At 38.5% G+C, this 17938-nt stretch overlaps 1 protein-coding gene across 14 annotated transcripts in view; it reads left to right on the top strand.

The window, feature by feature from the left end:
* prom1a (prominin 1a) overlaps window positions 1-17938 on the top strand; it is a 101176-nt gene that overhangs the window by 77858 nt on the left and 5380 nt on the right. For 3 of the 14 annotated variants that reach the window (XM_015951176.3, XM_015951235.3, XM_054739319.2), the window contains 16 exons: window positions 757-909; window positions 1132-1255; window positions 1996-2099; window positions 3076-3160; window positions 5556-5702; window positions 6315-6386; window positions 8390-8482; window positions 9942-9959; window positions 12006-12059; window positions 12142-12222; window positions 12300-12368; window positions 12792-12881; window positions 13404-13519; window positions 14082-14105; window positions 14498-14566; window positions 16385-16485. In XM_015951176.3, coding sequence (XP_015806662.1) covers window positions 757-909; window positions 1132-1255; window positions 1996-2099; window positions 3076-3160; window positions 5556-5702; window positions 6315-6386; window positions 8390-8482; window positions 9942-9959; window positions 12006-12059; window positions 12142-12222; window positions 12300-12368; window positions 12792-12881; window positions 13404-13519; window positions 14082-14105; window positions 14498-14566; window positions 16385-16454 — 1369 coding nt within the window. In that variant the 3' untranslated portion in view covers window positions 16455-16485. The other 11 variants (XM_015951184.3, XM_015951226.3, XM_054739328.2 and 8 more) reach the window with 9 other exon arrangements.

Raw genomic sequence — 17938 nt, 5'->3', positions numbered from 1 at the left:
GATTTAAGCCCTTGAGCACATTCCTGGTTAACCTGGGAGGCTCCTTCCTGCAGAGTGTGCTCATAACCATAGGTAAATCAAGAGCTTTGCTTTCTGGCTTAGCTACAGCTTGACCACAACAGATCAGTCTAGCAGCTGAACACCACTCCAATCTGCTTTGTTGATTTCCCACTCTCTTCTTCCATCACTCTTGAACATAATCCTAAAATACGTAGACTCTCCCACTTAAGGAAGGGCTTCTCTCCTGGCCAAACGTTGGCAATCTGCTCTTTTCTAAGAGCAATGACCTCAGATTTAGAGCTATCGCTAATCAAATAGAGTCACACACCACTGCAAACCTCCAGAGCAAGAGCTGAAGATAATAGATTAAGCTAAGAGGACCACTTCCTTCACGAACAGCACAGATAAAAATGAGACAATAACTATATTTGTCTGTTTTAGATTATACATTTAGATGCATTTTAAATGTTTTGATAACTTTTTAACTTGGGTGGATATCAGACCATATTAAGCTCACTTGGTTTTAACTTTAATCTTTGAAAATGCTTCACTATAGGTAAAAATAATACTTTATCTTTTTTCCCACCAAAATATTCTGCATTGCTTATTTATTTTTGTTTTACAAACTCCAGAAAAGTTTTTTTTTATTGCAAAGTTTTAAAAAACAGCTGTCATCTGCAGCTGGAGCTCATTTCCTGGTTACATTGTGGTAGGCCACTCTGAACAAGATTTCTGACATTTGATGGATGTTTGCAGATGGATTGGCTGCATCACCCTTTGCTGCATGGTGGTCCTGGTCTTGGCGTTCAACTACCTCGGTCTACTGTGTGGCACTCTGGGATACGACAAGCACGCCTCACCTACAACACGAGGATGCATCTCCAACACAGGAGGAACACTGCTCATGGCGTAAGTCCACTTGGCAAATAAACAATCCAGCTGTTGTTTCGTGTTCCGGTTTATTGTCCTGTTACCAGTCAGGTTACAATACTTAAAAAAACACCTGAATGAATGTTAAAAGTCTTGCAGAGTATAAGAAACTATAATAAAGCTAAATCAATTTTGAAAACAAAACAAAAAAAGTTCTGGTCAATCTCAGCATTACCTGTAACATCTGTCTGTTCTCTCCAGCGGCGTTGGATTCAGCTTAATTTTCTCCTGGGTGCTCATGGGAGTGGTGACAGTCTTGTTCTTGGCCGGAGGAAACATGGAGAAACTCATCTGTGAACCATTTCAGACCAAAGAGCTCTTTAAGGCGAGTCAATTTAAAAGGAACACTTGCAACAAAGAGTGAAGGTCAAGGATTCAAAAATCCCTAACTGAAAATGTGAGAGCAGGTATGTAAAAAGTGTGGCTCGGGGTCCACTGGTGGCACTCCACCGGTGGAACGTTCTGCATCCGGCTGTGGATGGACACTGTTTTCTGTTTGTTAATCTAATTCATGAAGCACTTTGGTCACCCCTGTTGTTTGTGCTTTAGACATTAATTCGGTTTGTAAACCTGCACCGCTGCATTACAGTTTGTTTTTTCTTTAATGGAAAACAGACAAGAGTGGTTGTTTCTCTTAGTAATGCTCATTGTGTCTGATCTGGTTGTTGCTGTGGTCCCGCAATCATCATTAAAGTCAAATATAGCCCCAAACATGCCAGTTTCTAAAACTATAGAATTCAATAATACATTTGTTTTCTATTTTCTTCATTTGTATTTGTAGACTATATAAAAATTTAGTTGTTGTTTTCTTGAGTAGAGAATAAAAATAGAAGCTGAAATGGGCATAAGTTTTAGTTACTCTGCTTGTTGTGTGAAAAAGGAAAGGCCAGTGATGGAGAATTTTAGTAAGCAATCTACTTATGTTAATCTTAACAAGTATATACAATGAAGGAAGTTTTGCTTTGTTTTTGTTTTGTAAAAAAAATGAAACAATAATACATTTCAGACTCCGAAAAAAAAGAAAATCGTTAAAGTTTCTGATCCCAACATCTCTTTGTACATCAGGTTGTGGACACCCCTTATTTGATCCAACCTGAGTGGAGGAATTTCATCCCTGGCTACTTGTACAATGACTCCCACCTGGAGCTGACTGCAGAAAGCTTATACAGGTACCAAATACTCCGAATTCATGGTCTATGCTGTTCACATGTGCAACCCAAATCTCCTCTATAATTTCTCAGTGTGTGTGTGTGTGTGTGTGTGTGTGTGTGTGTGTGTGTGTGTGTGTGTGTGTGTGTGTGTGTGTGTGTGTGTGTGTAAGCAACACAAGTTGATATGACTTATTCAAGTGTATAAAAACAACCAAAAATCGGCACAGCAGAGTTTCTAACAGAGTTTCTAGTGATGTTGTTACAGGCCTTTTGACACAGTCATTGCTCCTCTCATCAAGCGTCCCACTGAAGATCTCATTTCCACGGATGGAGACGCAAATGAGCAGTTTGCCGTTAACCGGCGTAGCTAATTATCGTTTCTGCTCTATCAGAGCTGCTTTTCTTCAGTCTCTTTCTTTGTGATTGCACAAGCTTTCATCATCACTCTCCACGATGAGCGTTCATCAGTATGTTGGGATGGCAAACTCAAACTCATATTTACAAATAGAGCAAGTCTTTACTCGTTAATAAGGAGCATGGCTGGCACGGCGGGGCTGTTTGATGTCTGCCTAAATGTTATCACAGCATGTTTTATTTTTAATGTATTAGACAAGATCTCTGGCTCTTGGGGGGGCGTGTATTGTTTCTTATCTGGGAAGGTGTCAGCCATGTAGTTCCAGTCAGTCTCACATGGTGGCAGCAAAAAATTTCATTATGACAGAATCTCTCTCTCTCTCTCTCTCTCTCTCTCTCTCTCTCTCTCTCTCTCTCTCTCTCTCTCTCCCCCTCCCTCCCTCTCTCTCTCTCTCTCTCTCTCTCTCTCTCTCCCCCCTCCCTCCCCCCCCCCTCTCTCTCTCTCTCTCTCTCTCTCCCCCCTCCCTCCCCCCCCCCCTCTCTCTCTCTCTCTCTCTCTCTCTCTCTCTCTCTCTCTCTCTCTCTCTCTCTCTCTCTCTCTCTCTCTCTCTCTCTCTCCGTGTGTATTGTTTTATTTTAGTACCTGCAAACAGAACAGAGGCATCTACTCTGCCATGCGTCTGGACAAAGTCTTCAACATCTCATCTTTCCTGAACACAACAGTGGTTAGTGTCCTTGACACACGACAGAAGTAGAAATTAGTTTCTTCGTGACTGTCATCGCTCATGTTTTTTTAAAATACATATAAACTGGAATTTTAAACATCACAACACCAACTTGTAACGTGTGTGGGAAAAAGATGAAAAAAGGACAGATGTCATCCGGTGACATGGTTTTATAGGATGTGACCTTTCTGCTCAAGTAAAACATACAGACAGCAGCAGAGCACAACTTTACAATGATTATGATGATGTCAGATCCTAAACATGTACAAAAATGAAAGCATCAACAACATCCTCACATGTGTTTTATTTAAAAAGAAAAACTAATTTTTAAAAGTTTACATGTGCCCACCATGTGAAAATACATATTTGAATTAAAACTTTATTGATCCTTTTTTGGGAAATGTACTTGTCACGAAGCAGCTTCAGCAATAACAAGGGAAGAAAACGGATCCAAAAATAGAGAAGGACATTTAACTTTCAACAATTTCTTGAATAATCTATAGCTTGTTAAACCATACAGTCAAACTGATTTTACAACCCAGAAATCACAGGATCTCTCAGATACTTAATCAGGTTTTGCTGCTAAACATCTAGCTTACATTCCATCATTTCATTCATACTTTGTCATGTACAATCATTAGTTTAGAAAAATGGAATTAAATTCCTTTTTATAAACTACATCCTTGACTCTGTCTGAATTAATATGAAGTGTGTGTTCCCTGAATAGTCAAAGAACCTAAGGTAATATTACATATCCAAAGACCAATCAGATTGATTATTCATATTTATATGGAATATCACAGCTTATTGATCATTTAACAAATGTGTAACATAATCTAACACGCTACATACTACCCTGCACTTAACAGCATAATGCATATTTTTTTTAAAGAAGAGATTTGAACAGAAAAATATTCAGACATTTTAAATCAGGCTCTAATCTGTTCCATGGTTCAACACCACAAACTGATATTGCAAAACTTCTGCTGGAAGTTCTTACTATTGTTTACTATTTGGTTTCACTTCTTCCTCAGCTTACTTTAATATTCCCCCTGCTGCCCATCCAAGCAGCTCATCAGATTAGCATGCCTTAGCCGTTACTCCAGCACACCTGAAACATTAATAACCTTTGTTCTGTTTCTTTCTCACCTCGGGCTAGCCACCTGCCCAAGACGGTCTGTGCTTTCCTGCCAACTGGCAATTCAATCTTAGCTCCAAGTTCCAGCAGCTGATTGGTCCCATGCCATACATGTAGCTGGAACTTGATCATTTGTCTTCATTACTGGTAGAAAATCTTATAAGAACTTCCTGAAACCTAGGGCTTTTATAATTATGTCTTGTAGAAGCTACTAGTTACAAATCTGGGGGAGAAACGAACCAGATGAAACATTTCTCATTTTACCCCCCCCACCACCACCACCACCACCACCACTGTCCTACTGGGTGTGGCCCTGTGAGGAAAGTTTACCATTCAGCAGGATTGATGGTTTATCCCTTAAGGTTCATGTGGCAGGAGTGAGGTGATGCTCACTAATTTGTAATAATAATAATAATAATAATAATAATAGTCTGTGTTAAACATTTATGAAAAATGTTCCTCCATCTTTTTTTTCATCTACCAAATTAAAAAAACATGTACATTTATAATCCATCAAATTGCTAATTTACTGTTTTTAACATTTTCCTAAAAGTTATCAATAAATATTTGAACTTTGAAAAAGATGCTGCTTTACTCTAAAGGTAAATCATTATGCATCAGTTTTTATGTAAAAACAAAAACATTTAATCATACAGAAATCTGAGTTTATTGTCTACATGTTTTTTTCTCTTTTATCTAGATTTTTTTCTTTTGGTTTCATGACTAGATTCTATTTTGTTTTCTTTGCCATTTTCTTTCATAAAATATGTTCTGCCAAAAAGTACTTCAGTATGCTTCCTGCTTTCAGAAATAAAAGAAGACTGTCTAACTTGCTTTTACTGTTAGACCACTTAGCAGTGCAATAAGGAAAATCAAATCCCGATTTAGTTCAACGGCCTCCAAAATAGGCTGTAAAACTGTATTTTTTATTTGTAATGGTTTCTTTGTATCAAGACATTGTTGTGTTTGGAAACACATCAATAAGAAAATAAAAATATAAGTTCAAAAAGAAAACTGGGAAAACAAACATCAAGAAAGAAACATCCAAACCACAAATGTGAGATCCAAGTGTTAACATTTGTTTTGTCCTTTTTCCACACCCTCTGTGTCTTTGTTTTGTGGAACTGCCTTCAATAATTCCCAGTTTTTGTTGCCGTAAACCACAAGTAATAAAAACTTGGAATTATGAGGCCAGGGATGGCTCTAGCGTTCACGTAGAGAGATTAAAGCTGCTGACGTGTCTGGTTGGGTTTACAGTTCACTAAGGATGTGGTGGGTCAACTGGACAATGTCAAGATTGACCTGAGAGGGATAATCCTGTTAGAGGCCGAGGGGAAGCAGAACCTCCGCGATTTCTCTGAAGCCGGCCTGTCAGAGATCAACTACGCTGACTACCTGGAAGAGGTGATGCAAAACACGACAGCATTGTGTTGGCATGTTCACAGAAGTAAAAACAGCCATAGAACAGTTTAGTCAACACTAAGGGTAAATAAAGGAATAAAAACAACACTAAACATGGCCTACACATGTAAAGCTCTTTTTCACCTCCTCTGCCGTCATTTAGCATGAGGCAGGCCGTCTGGTTTATATGGATGTGTGCTGTGAAATGACGCTGGGTTCTGCTGAGGACCACTGAAGCTCAGTTATCCAAAACAGATCCTGCCAAGGCAAAGGGACCTGGGACTTGGCATTCACTGTCTTCTCCTGCCTAAACTGTCAGGTCCACTTAGGTTTTAGGCCTGAAAGCCTGGAGAAAAAGTTCTAGTCGGCCTTAGTATACAAAACACCCACTCCCGTCAGGATGTGGGATTTTTACGTCCAGGCTCAACAAGCGCAGTCATGCAATAGAAAAACAATTTTCTATTATTGTTTGATTCATGACTGAGATGTTTTTACTTTTAGGAGGCAAATTTAAAATGTCACGTTTACCTAATAAAACTCAGGCTGGGTGATTGTTTCATCTACTACTCAAACACAACATCATGATCCTGTTCGTTGATCTCTTCCTGTCTTTAGGTGAATAAAGGAGTTACTGCAGTTGATGTGCTCTCATTTGCCAAAGAGCTGGAGTCTCAGACAGACCTCATGGTAAGAACTCATATTTAGCTGCTGTAGCTAGTTAACGCTCATTCACTAATTTAATTACTTATGTTCATGTTCTCAAAGCTTAATTTACCTTTTGAAATTCAATTAAAACACATGTTGCTAGCGATCAGTGTTGGGAGTAACGCGGTACAAAAGTAATTAACTACTGTAATGCATTGCTTTTTGCTGTAATGTGGTAATGTAAGGCATTACAGGGAAAGAATATGGTAATATTTACTCGGTACAAGTGTCAGTAACGCGGTAATTACAACGCATTTTTAAACCCAGAATCAAGATGCGGGTTTCCTAAAAATTCAAACTGCGGGAAGCCTGAAAAAAGATCCAGTATCTGCATATATTACGTCATTTATGGACTCAGCTTTGCGGGCATTCTATGAGCAGAGAGGACGCAGCGGTAATGGCTCAAATACTCCAGCTGTGGCCTGCGCGTGGCCGCTGTTATATTCACAAACACAAAACAACGTAATTCGTTTGCGATTGTTTATATCCGCCCATATTCTCTGGTACTTCATGTACTTTTCAGCTGAGTTCATAATCTGTGCGCCGGTGATTTCAACTGATTACTGCAGGAGCGCAGCGCGAAGCTTTTTTATTTTTTATTTTTTGTGTTCGGTAGATCCCTTTGGCTGTTTAGTTAGAAAGTAGGAAATCTAGGAAACAGTTTTTCTGGAAGACGGAGAAAAGATGCAGCATGCAGGAAGGTTAGAGAGAGAAAGGGCAGAAAGTTATTCAAATAAAATCAAGAAAACAAAACAAAGTGCTTGAAAAGAAAAAAGTAGGTAGATTTATCCCCAATACACATTTTTACCAGTGAAAAGCAATAATATATCAGCATTTTAATATTTATACATGTGATAGAATCAGATCACCCCAGAAGTCAGTCCCACATCCAGGGCCGTATCAAGGCAATTGGGGACCAAGGCAAATATAGGCTTGGAGCCCCCACCACCTCACTCCCTGCTCAGTTAATATAAGATGGCAGCGTGCTGAGAGTACAGATTGTTGTTGCTTTTATTTAGTAAACAATCATTTTAAAGCACTGTTATTATATCTGACTGTTTTTAACAGCAATCCTAGCTCAGACACCACATCACTTTCCACACATATGTCGTGAGCTCACTGAGCGTCACATTACCAGATTCATATTGAAGTTGTTTTGGTGAAAGTAACTTAAAGTAATGCAAAAGTAGTGTAATGCCTTACCTTTTAAAATCAGTAATATTGTAATGTAATTAATTACTTTAAAATGAGGGTAACAAGTAATAAATAATGCATTACAGTTTTGAAGGAACTTGCGCAACACTGATAGCGATGGTGGCCTTGTGGTATATCCTCAGTTATGCTCTCCTGTGGATTGCCTGGAAAGGGCAGACTAAAAACAAGAATTAGAGTCCTGAATGTGATTTTTTACAAACGCCTGCCATTTAGAACGGATTACAGGTGAAACTAAATACATTTGAATATCATGTAAAAGTTCCTTTTTTATCAGTAATTCATCTTAAAAGGTGAATGTGAAACAGAATCACTACATGCAAATACAGATATTTCAGCCTTTATTTGTTATAATTATGATGATTATGGTTTACAGCTTCTGAAAACCCCACATTCACAATCTCAGACAATTGGAATATTGTGAAAAGGTTCAATATTCTAGACTCATAGTGTCACACTCTGATCAGCTATTGAACCCAACACCTGCAACGGGTTCCCGAGCCTTTAGACGGTCTCTTTGTCTAAGATGAATTGACATAAATGGACATTTGCACCTTGTTCTCCTTTTTCAAGTTTCACCTGAGGTGAAAGCATGTGTCTCTTTTCCTGTTGCCACTGGTGGATAAACAGGAGAACGATAACAGGCCGTTGTGTTATGAGACAGTGAAGTAAAAATCTCTGTGGATATCAGCCGTCTCACGGATGAGTGGTTTCTAGTTTCTCCCAGATTTTTTGGGACAGGCAACAATTGCTTGTTTGTTTGTGCTTTACAGCCCAGGGGAGCTCTGCAGGCATCTCTGAAAGCCCATGTCGGCACTCTGCAGCAGATCCACAGACAACAAATCGTCCCGATGGAGCAGGCCATGGTAAGACCACTGTGTGTCTCACATTTCAGTTCAAATCAAATTCAATTAAAAAATACTTTATTAATCCCAGAGAGAAATTGATTTCAGCTTAAATTGGTTTTAGGGTCAGCCAGATTTGAAGTCATCCACCCAGAACTGCACAGAAACAAAGACTGACTAATAGCTTCTTTTTTTTTTTTTGCTTACTTAATTCACTTAAGATGGTCTTGTTCCCTTTTCTGTAAATGCAAAAAGAAGTAACAATCATATCAAAATAATTGCACAGGGAGTTTGTTTACTCCTAGAATTTTGCAACACAATAAATATTAGAAGAAACACAAACCAATTGCCTCCCCTGTGGTGGCATCAAATGACAAATTCTTTATTTGCTGAGCTCTTTTCATGCAGCTGAGAGTAACACAAAGGGCTTTACGGCAAATAAAACTAGACTAAACTAATAAATCTGCAACCACTGAGAAAATCAAACTAAAGCAATAATAACTGTAAATCTAATCAACATTGATGACCTTAAGAAACGTTCAAATTCAGCAAATACCCTTGTGTTAATGAGCAAACACCAGAGATAAATTAAATAATATTGCATTTAAAAATTTTAAAAGAATATGAAACAAAAATAGAAATTGAAAGGCTCTAAAACTTTCAAGAAATCTAAGTATGTTTTTACTTTAGAAAATAAATAATTAGGAATACTGCAACTAAATAAACTGTAATGATTATATTAAACAATAAGCAGATTCCTTCCAATAAATATTAACAGCAATAGTGTTTTGTCTGCAGACAAATGGTAAGTCTCAACACTTTATAAATAATAAACTATATATAATCTTTTAAAAGTGCATTATTATTGTAAATTTGTTTTCTAATTAAATAAATAAAAATTTGATTGTGGTTTAAAAATGAGAAGAAAATACCTAATAAAGTGTAAATAATCATTATAGAGTTTTATTGAGGTATGTCCTACAGGGTTTGGATCTTATTTACAATGTTATGCTGCCATAAAAAGCTTTTTCCTGTGCCCTAAAGATCTTTATTTCTATAAAGTTTGTGCATTAAATGATAAACAACCATTATAGAGAACATGCTCAGTTAATTTCAACCTTTTAGAGACTTCCAGCTCATTATTTTGGTTTTATTGATCACTTGTCAGCCAGAATGTCCTTTGAGTGAAAAGGCCCATAAGACAAAAACCACATTAATGAGTCTGCAATGAAAGATACAGTTAGTCACCAACTGTTGGGTGGACATTTCCTCAGAGACCAATGTTTCCTTTAATCCAAAGCAGGTCCCAAAACCACAGGGAATATCAAACTTAGGTTAGATGTGAGTGATGAAATGCTTTGGCTTTTAAATTAAAATATTCACGAGTCAATCACCCAGCTTGTACAGCTGCAAGTGTTGTCCTCTAACATATAAGTTTTACAATGTGTTGTTGTTTTGTTTTTCCTCATTCATCTTCAAGAAATATGTTAGAGCAAGGGTAAGCGAAGATGTGTTCCTCCTAAGCATTTAATGTCTTTATTATGTAGATATTAAAGAAAAACTGTGGCTTTCAGATGGAAAGCTGTTTTATCAGTAAATGATTCCATTATTTAAAGACCAAGTTCACTGAGTTATAATTTTGTATTTGTTATTTTTTAAGTATTATCGGCCTCTCTGACTTTAACATGAGGGCTGAATGTGAAAAAAGCCCTCTACTCGTATTTCTTGCCTTAGCCACCGATAAAAAGTAGACAGAGAAATGCTCGGATTAGAAAAGCCTGTGACATTAGCACGTCATAATGTCAAATTAGCATCTTGACTTGTGAAATGTAATGAGGAAAGCTGTTGTTGATTTAGTGTCCAGGAGAGAACAGAGCATGTCTAGTCTAGTAGAAGCTAACCATTAGCATTAGCAACTCCACAAAACAGCAGAACTACTTGTGGAGATAATACATCAACATTGCAGAGCAAACAGCGTCTGTACAGTTGCGTTGAGTTAGCCAATCAGAAGTGAGATATCCGAATATCAGGAAATAACCCTTATTTCACACTGGAAGCATCAGAGGCACGGAACGTCAGCAGAACATCACCGGTTCTAATAGAATCTATTATAGTCTATGGGGATGTTTCAAACCAGCCACAACGTAGAAGTTTTCAGGCACATCCCAGAATGAGCAAGCCACGCTGCGCTGCTGAAGAGAAGTTCGGGCAGCAGTAGCTCAATAGGTTGAGCGGGTTGTCCAGGAATCGGAAGGTTGCAGGTTCGATCCCGGCTCCGACAGAGAATTCTGCTGTTGTGTCCTTGGGCAAGACACTTAACCCACCTTGCCTGCTGGTGGTGGTCGGAGGGACCGGTGGCGCCTGTGCTCGGCAGCCTCGCCTTTGTCAGTGCGCCCCAGGGCTGCTGTGACTACGTTGTAGCTCATCACCACCAGTGTATGAATGACTGTGTGAATGGATGAATGATACACTGTAGTGTAAAGCACTTAGGAGTCCTTACTCTGAGAGGCGCTATACAAATGCGGGTCATTTATTATTTATCATTCTATTTTAGCTATGTGTCCCTTCCGGAACACGTCAAGTTCCGCAGTTAACATAGGACTAGACAGGAAATCACGTACGGTTTCAATGTAAAACCACCGGTAATTTTCTAAATAAAAGATTATTACAGCAGCGCTATTTCATATCTATGTAGATTACTTCAATATGGGTGACCCAACGGCTCATTTACGCCATACATTGTTCCAAAAGTACAATGGTGTGTTTTTCTTAGCTTTAACCCTGGCAGTGGAGAGGAACAACATCATATATGACATCAAGCATCGATATTGAACGTGATTTCCTTCTTTTTGGTTTAATGGCGGATGACATAAACGAACCATCAACTTTGAAGTCTCGAGGGATTTTGTGATCTCGTGAGTCGAGCGAGGAAGACGTTCCACGGCCAAGACTCTCCTAGTGTGTACTGGACCGTATTGATGCTCACAAGTAAACCGTTCCACTGCCGTTCCGCGCCACTAATGCCCCCGGTATGAAATAGGGGAAATACTTCAGATCCTGCCATCTTCTTCTCACTTCTTCTCTGGCTTACTTCTAGTTCCTGGAACAGGAGTGCCAGAGAGATGATCCCCCACATTTATTTACTAGACACCACTGCAGATGTGTTGACAAAAATGAGTGAACATGGTCTTTAGGTTGTATGCTGTTGTAAATTGTTATCATACACTCATTGGTGTTTTTATCAGAAGTTTTTGTGCCAAAAGAGTAAACATAAATATCCGCTTAAAGAAAAGAAATACTCATCATCTCTGTCAAAACAAAGCATAAACCGCTTATTTCTTTCCTAGAGTGTGTGCGTGTGTGATTCTGTTTTATGGAATTTCAGATGTTTCTTTCCTTGCATTGTGGGTATTTACTTTTGGTACAAATGTCTTCAGCATGCAGTCGAATGTACGTTTGTGAGTGTTTTTGTGCTACTTTCGATTTTTTTTACCTGCCTATGTAAATGAAAATGACACTAAAATATTTTTTACAACTTCTGAAGACCGCATTGAACCAGAGCATGAGGTTTCTGGAGAGAACGGCCTCCGATCTTCCGGTAAGTCATCCAGCCTCTGAATCTTCAGTCCAGACCTTATTTAATCATAACTTCATCAAAATTATTTCTTCATTTTCTGCAGAACAAAGTCATAGCTGTTCTTGATGCCATTGAAGCTGCTCAATACCTCATTTCTCAAAATGCAACATTTTTAATCCATCGGGTAACTACATGATTATTATTTTAATTGTATTTTTTATTATTTTATACATTGTTGTCATATGCCTTTGATTTCTTCAGGAGACAAGAAAATACACAGCAACCATCATTGGATACTTCCATCAATATATAGAATGGGTCAAAACATCTGTAAGTGTTTTAAGCTGTTTCCCACACACGCTGCAGTTATGGGATGTTTGTATTTTGGCCGCTGTCACGGAGAACCAAAGGCTAGACATTTAGTCATGAAGTTGGAAAACAAAAACTTTCCACGGGACTCATGGAGTAAATTTAGGGAAGACGAATCTAACAGCTACAGCCTCCTTAAATCAGAGGAATTTGTTTTGAGGCACAGCGGTTTTAGCTGTAGGAAGTCCAAGGAATTCCAAACAGAGAAGAAAACAAAATGTTTTTACCCAAAACGTGAAAATGTCTATAAAACCTCTTTCACATAGCCATGTTTTTATTGCTGTTTAAAAGCACTGCGAGTCTTTTGCAATGTTTGTGAGTTGTTATTGACTCAATATGTTTGATTTGTCGTGGGATGACGTTTCCTGCTTGTGTCTTTTGAAGCTGGCCTTGGAGGTGGCTCCCTGCAAGCCCTTCAGCAACATCTTGGACACGGCGGAGATCATGACCTGCGGCTTCTTGGTGGACTCTATGGTATGACTATTGGGGACACGAGGAAACTAATCCCACATAAACAGACTTTTTGGGTTGACTGTAGACCACCAGTAAGCCACAGCATCATGACCTCTATCTGGTGGGTTACATCAGAGCTAAACTACCTTTATGGGTTATATGGCTGTTACTATGACAACACCATATTGTTTGAGGTGCAAATACAACAATAAAGAAGTTGTGATTAAATGGTCAAAGGGCTAATTTAAAGTTTCCCAGCCTTCAAGCTCATAGCATGATTCAAACAGATTTTATAGCAAATGTGATATATATGCAATATAAACAGGATTATTTTGTTTTAAAACTGAAATAAATACTACTAAAATCTACCTTTCAGCACGTGCCTCAAGCTATGTTTATTACAACCTTATGAACTTGTATGCTATTCTTGCTGTGCATTGTGGGTAGCCAGTGACATCAGCACATCTTGATGATTAACAATTTTTAACATATGTGTAAATTGGTAATTAAATATATTGAATCGTTTGTTTTTTCCCCCTTCAGAACACTTTCTGGATGGGCCTGGGCTGCAGTACTCTGTTTCTGCTCCCGAGCATAATCCTAGCAGTCAAACTAGCCAAATACTACCGCAGGATGGACACGGAGGACGTTTACGACGAGTGAGTTGTTGCTCATATTGCGTATTTTATATTTAAATTTATAAAAATGTTTAACACTTTAAATTTCTCAGTAAAATCTAAATTTGTTAATGATTGCAGGACATCATTTTGCTGCTTTTTAAATTTAATTATTTTTTGTCAATTTAGTGATTTTAGTTCCCATCCAAATTTCATAAGACAATTAGTTTTTAGTTATATAACCTATGTGATTACCTCTCAAGCTGTTCTGGTTTCTCCTCCCTGTAGCTCCTCTGTTTCTGGGACTTGGCATTTTACTTTGTGATAACCATTTCTACTATTTCCATTTCCATATCTTTTTTTTTTTTCATTCTCTTACTGTCTGGCACTTAGCACTTTACAAGCAGTCACACATTTATGGATTCCTGCTTCTCCATGTGCTTTTTTTCAGTCTTTGGGTCTCAGTTTTTCTGTAAATTTGCAGATTTTGGTTGCATCCCTTTCCCTGTAATCTGTGCTGGATTACTGGTGACTTTATGATGCATTTCCTCCCCTGAGTCCTGAATTAAAGTCTTTATGTTGCTGTTTTTGTGTATCCTTATAGCATTGAGACAATTCCCATGAAAAAGTAAGACATCTTCCCCACCTCCATCTTTATTTAACCTCTCTTACTCTTTTGTCTTTTTTGTTTCATGTACATAGAGAACTGTTTACTAAACTCTAAACTGGTGCTGTTTTACGTTTTGAAGCTTCAAATTGCTCTAGTGGGTGGATGGTGTGGCTTGTTGTCGTGTGCTAAATTTAAGTGTCCCTTACCTTATATGAAGGGCTTTTGCAATCATTACCTTACAAGTCCACCCGTTTTTAAGAAGTGATGATGTGAATAAAATGCTACAGTTTATACTCAGAGCAAACTTATCCTCTAGCATTCTTCAAAAGTTTAACTACTCACAAAAAAAGACATTTTTAAAAGTTCTGCATGTCATTTTCACCTTTTTGTGTACGACACTTTGTTTTCAGTATGGAAACTGGTAATAATGGTTATCATAGTGAATGCTCGCAAGGTATTCCTAATCCTATGATGACAAGGTACATTTTATAATTATCTTACCAACTGCATGTGGTGGTGGTGGAGGCATGGCTGGGAATCAGTTTTATTATTAAGTTAATGAACGTGCATGCCTGCAGGGGGAGATGATTCATTTCACACACACATTCCCACATGCATGTTTGGAGGTCAAAATAATAAACATTCAAACTGACAAGTGTTTTATTATTTCATTAAAGCTATTTGGAATTGAGCTTAATTCAGTGCTTTCAGAATAATGAAGGATTAAACACATGGAAGCAAAGGAAAGATGGCAGCATTCTTTGTTTTTAGCCTCAACAGGGCAAAGCAAGAAGGAATTAGCCTCAGTCAGCTTCAAGAATGAAAACAAATAAAAAAAACAAGGTTTTTATGAAAAAGGGAAAATACATTTTCAGGTAACTCTTAAAAAAATAAAAATAAAATGATAATATAATTATTTGTGTACTACTGTTAGCTTGCTATAAAATAAATCATGGCGAGTTTTTAATCAAGATTATCTTTTATTTCAAGATTTAAAGTGTTAAAATTCCATTTAAATTATTAAAATTGAATTCATTTTAGACTTAAAATTAGTTTGCTTAAACAAATAATGAAGTTAAAGTTTTAGGTAACTTCACTTGTCATCTGATCAGGTATTCCACATGATGCTCTGTGGTGTAAATGAAATGAATAAAGCAAAAGTAATCTCACATAAAACTGACTTTTACATCTTTCTGCTACCATTTCTTGTCCCTGTAATGTCGTGCTGTGTGGTTTTGGGGGACTCTATCATGTCACTAACTACCTGCATGCTGTGTGATGCTCTGCAACGTTAATCTGCGATGAACAGTTTTTCCTCTTTTCTTCTCATTTAGCCTCAGCCAAAGTCCGATGAATGTACACCTGATCGTTGTGTTCAGAGAGAGGCAAGCATGTCGAGCATTAGTCTGATGCTAAAAAAGGCTTTGATATTTTTGGGGGGCTTTCTTTCTTTTCAACCCAACATCTAACTGCATGTTTTATGATTCTAAGTTGGACGGGGATGAGTTTGAACCGCTGACCTGCTGGAACAGACACAGAGAGCAACACTGCTACATCACATACTAAATTCCTCTTTAAAGGCCAAGTTTACCAAGAAACCATGCTTTACTTGTTTGATCCAGGCTGAATGAGAAAATAGTCTTCTATACCCCTATTTCCTGCTTCATCTTCTGGTAGAAAATATACAGGCGAACACTCAGATCGTTTATGCCAGACATCACAATGTCACTTAACATTCATGGGCTGGCCCATCTTGACACAGGGTTATGTTATACGTTGCAGAGTAAACAGAGTCAGTGGTGGAGTGAGTCATGTTGCTGTTATCCAATCCGAGGCAAGAAGTCACAATTTGAGAAAATAAGACTCCAAATCCTGCTGTCTTCTGCTTCTTTCTGCTCGGACTCACTTTTAGTCCCTGAAACAGGAGCACCGGAGCTTTTTCCCAAAAAGATCCACTCACTTAGCATTATTTTATGATAGAAACCACTGCACATGCATTAAAAAAGAGAACTTGGTCTTTAAAGTAAAACAGGTTTAACTCCAAGATGCTGATTAAAATAGTAGTAGTAAAAAAGTAGGTTTTTGTATAAAATCCTAAATGTTCAGGTAATTTCTTCATCCTTGAGGTGGTTAAACCCACTGAGAATGCTGATGAAGCTGTTTTGCTGTCTGTGTTGTGAACTGCTCAGACCTCCCCTAAAAAACAAGCGATGCAACAGTTTCACGCCATGTTGAAGAAGCTGTTGAATTATCTGGTAATGCTGTGACTTTGTGTATTTTTACTCCTGTGCTGGTAGCGTCCCCACGTATGATACAATGAACAGGTTCCCGCGGGCCTCGGCTCCTCCGAGGCACATCGACTGGTGATAGAACCGGGCCTGGTTCTGGCTCCTGAAAGGTATCAGACAGTCTAACCGCCACCTCTCCTTCTTACAGCTCCTGGCACCACAGTCCCACCTTTATACTCTGTGTTTAACCTGATTTTCAAGCTTGGTTTCTAATTCTCTAACACACATTTACAGCTTGTGTTAATGCTTTTCTGCTTGCTGAAAAACCATCATGGTGAGAATTTAGCATTAAACCATAGTTCCCTGTGAATGTGTGACGAGTCCTGGTTGTGTTTCATGTGCATGTTAACATTTCCTTGTGTTGTAATTACAACAACACGAGTTAATTTTAGTAGCTGTTGTTTGTTTGACATGTTCTGTGTTTTTGGAGACTGAGATGCAGAATTCTGTCTTGTTAGTAAATGGCCTGTATTTGATATAGCGCCTTCTAGAGTCATGGAACCCCCCAAGGTGCTTTACCACACAATCAGTCATTCACCCATTCACACCCTGGTGGTGCCCTGGGGCGCCTTGACAGAGGCGAGTTTGCCGTACACCGGCGCCACCGGTCCCTCTGACCACCACCATTAGGCAAGGTGGACTAAGTGGCTTGCCCAAGGACACAATGACAGCGACAGACTGAGCCTGCAACCTTCCGACTACGGGGCGAGAAATTAACTCCTGTGCCACTTAAAATATGCAAAGAAAACAAAAACACATCCAAGCCAAAATACGTAGCTAAACGCACATACCTTCAAGAGTTTTTAGTTAATAATTAACCTTATTAGTAATCGTTTGACTATGACTTATGAGGAACGATAAGACTCAGGCCAGACACCTACTACAGTAATGGAGGAATAATTTGAACCAGAATAAAGCGGTTCTAGACAGCCCGACTTCATTAAGCTTATCCAAAAGCAAATAATGATTGATTGAATCGAATGTTTTATTAAAATCCCAAAAAAATGGCACCAGACAATAAGCTCTGATCAAAGCCCAGAAATATGTCATTGGCAAATTTGATTAGGGCAGTTGTAGTAGAGAAGTTTTTTTCTAAACCCAGACTCAAACTGAGAGAGTGTCTTGGTAGTGTAGTTATAATTTTCAAAGACTTTAATAACTGAAGTTATTAATGCAGTGGATCTGTAATTATTAAGTTCAGAAGCATCTCCACCCTTATATAGAGGAAAATCTTGGTGCATTTCCATGTGACAGGGACTGAACAAGTGCTTTTTGGAAGATTGAAGGGCAAAGCTAATGGGAGGGAGAGTTCTTGAAATGCAACCTTCATAAATTTATCTGCAATCCCATCCGGACCAAGGGCACTGGAGGATGAAAGTGACCACATTAATTTTGCTGCATTGAAAGGTTGAATTTGTGAGAAAGAAAACTTGCTTGAGGAGATATGTGGTAAAACACCAGATCCAGACCAGTGACAATCTGAATCAGGTTGCTGGGCTTTGGCAAAGTGCAGACTGAAGCCCTCCACATTCTCGTCAAGATCATTGGTGAGACCCCATTAAT

Source organism: Nothobranchius furzeri, chromosome 1, assembly GCF_043380555.1.
Source record: "Nothobranchius furzeri strain GRZ-AD chromosome 1, NfurGRZ-RIMD1, whole genome shotgun sequence".
Classification (NCBI taxonomy): Eukaryota; Metazoa; Chordata; class Actinopteri; order Cyprinodontiformes; family Nothobranchiidae; genus Nothobranchius; species Nothobranchius furzeri.
Note: the sequence above shows the minus strand (reverse complement) of the source record. Positions and strands in the feature narration are given on the sequence as shown.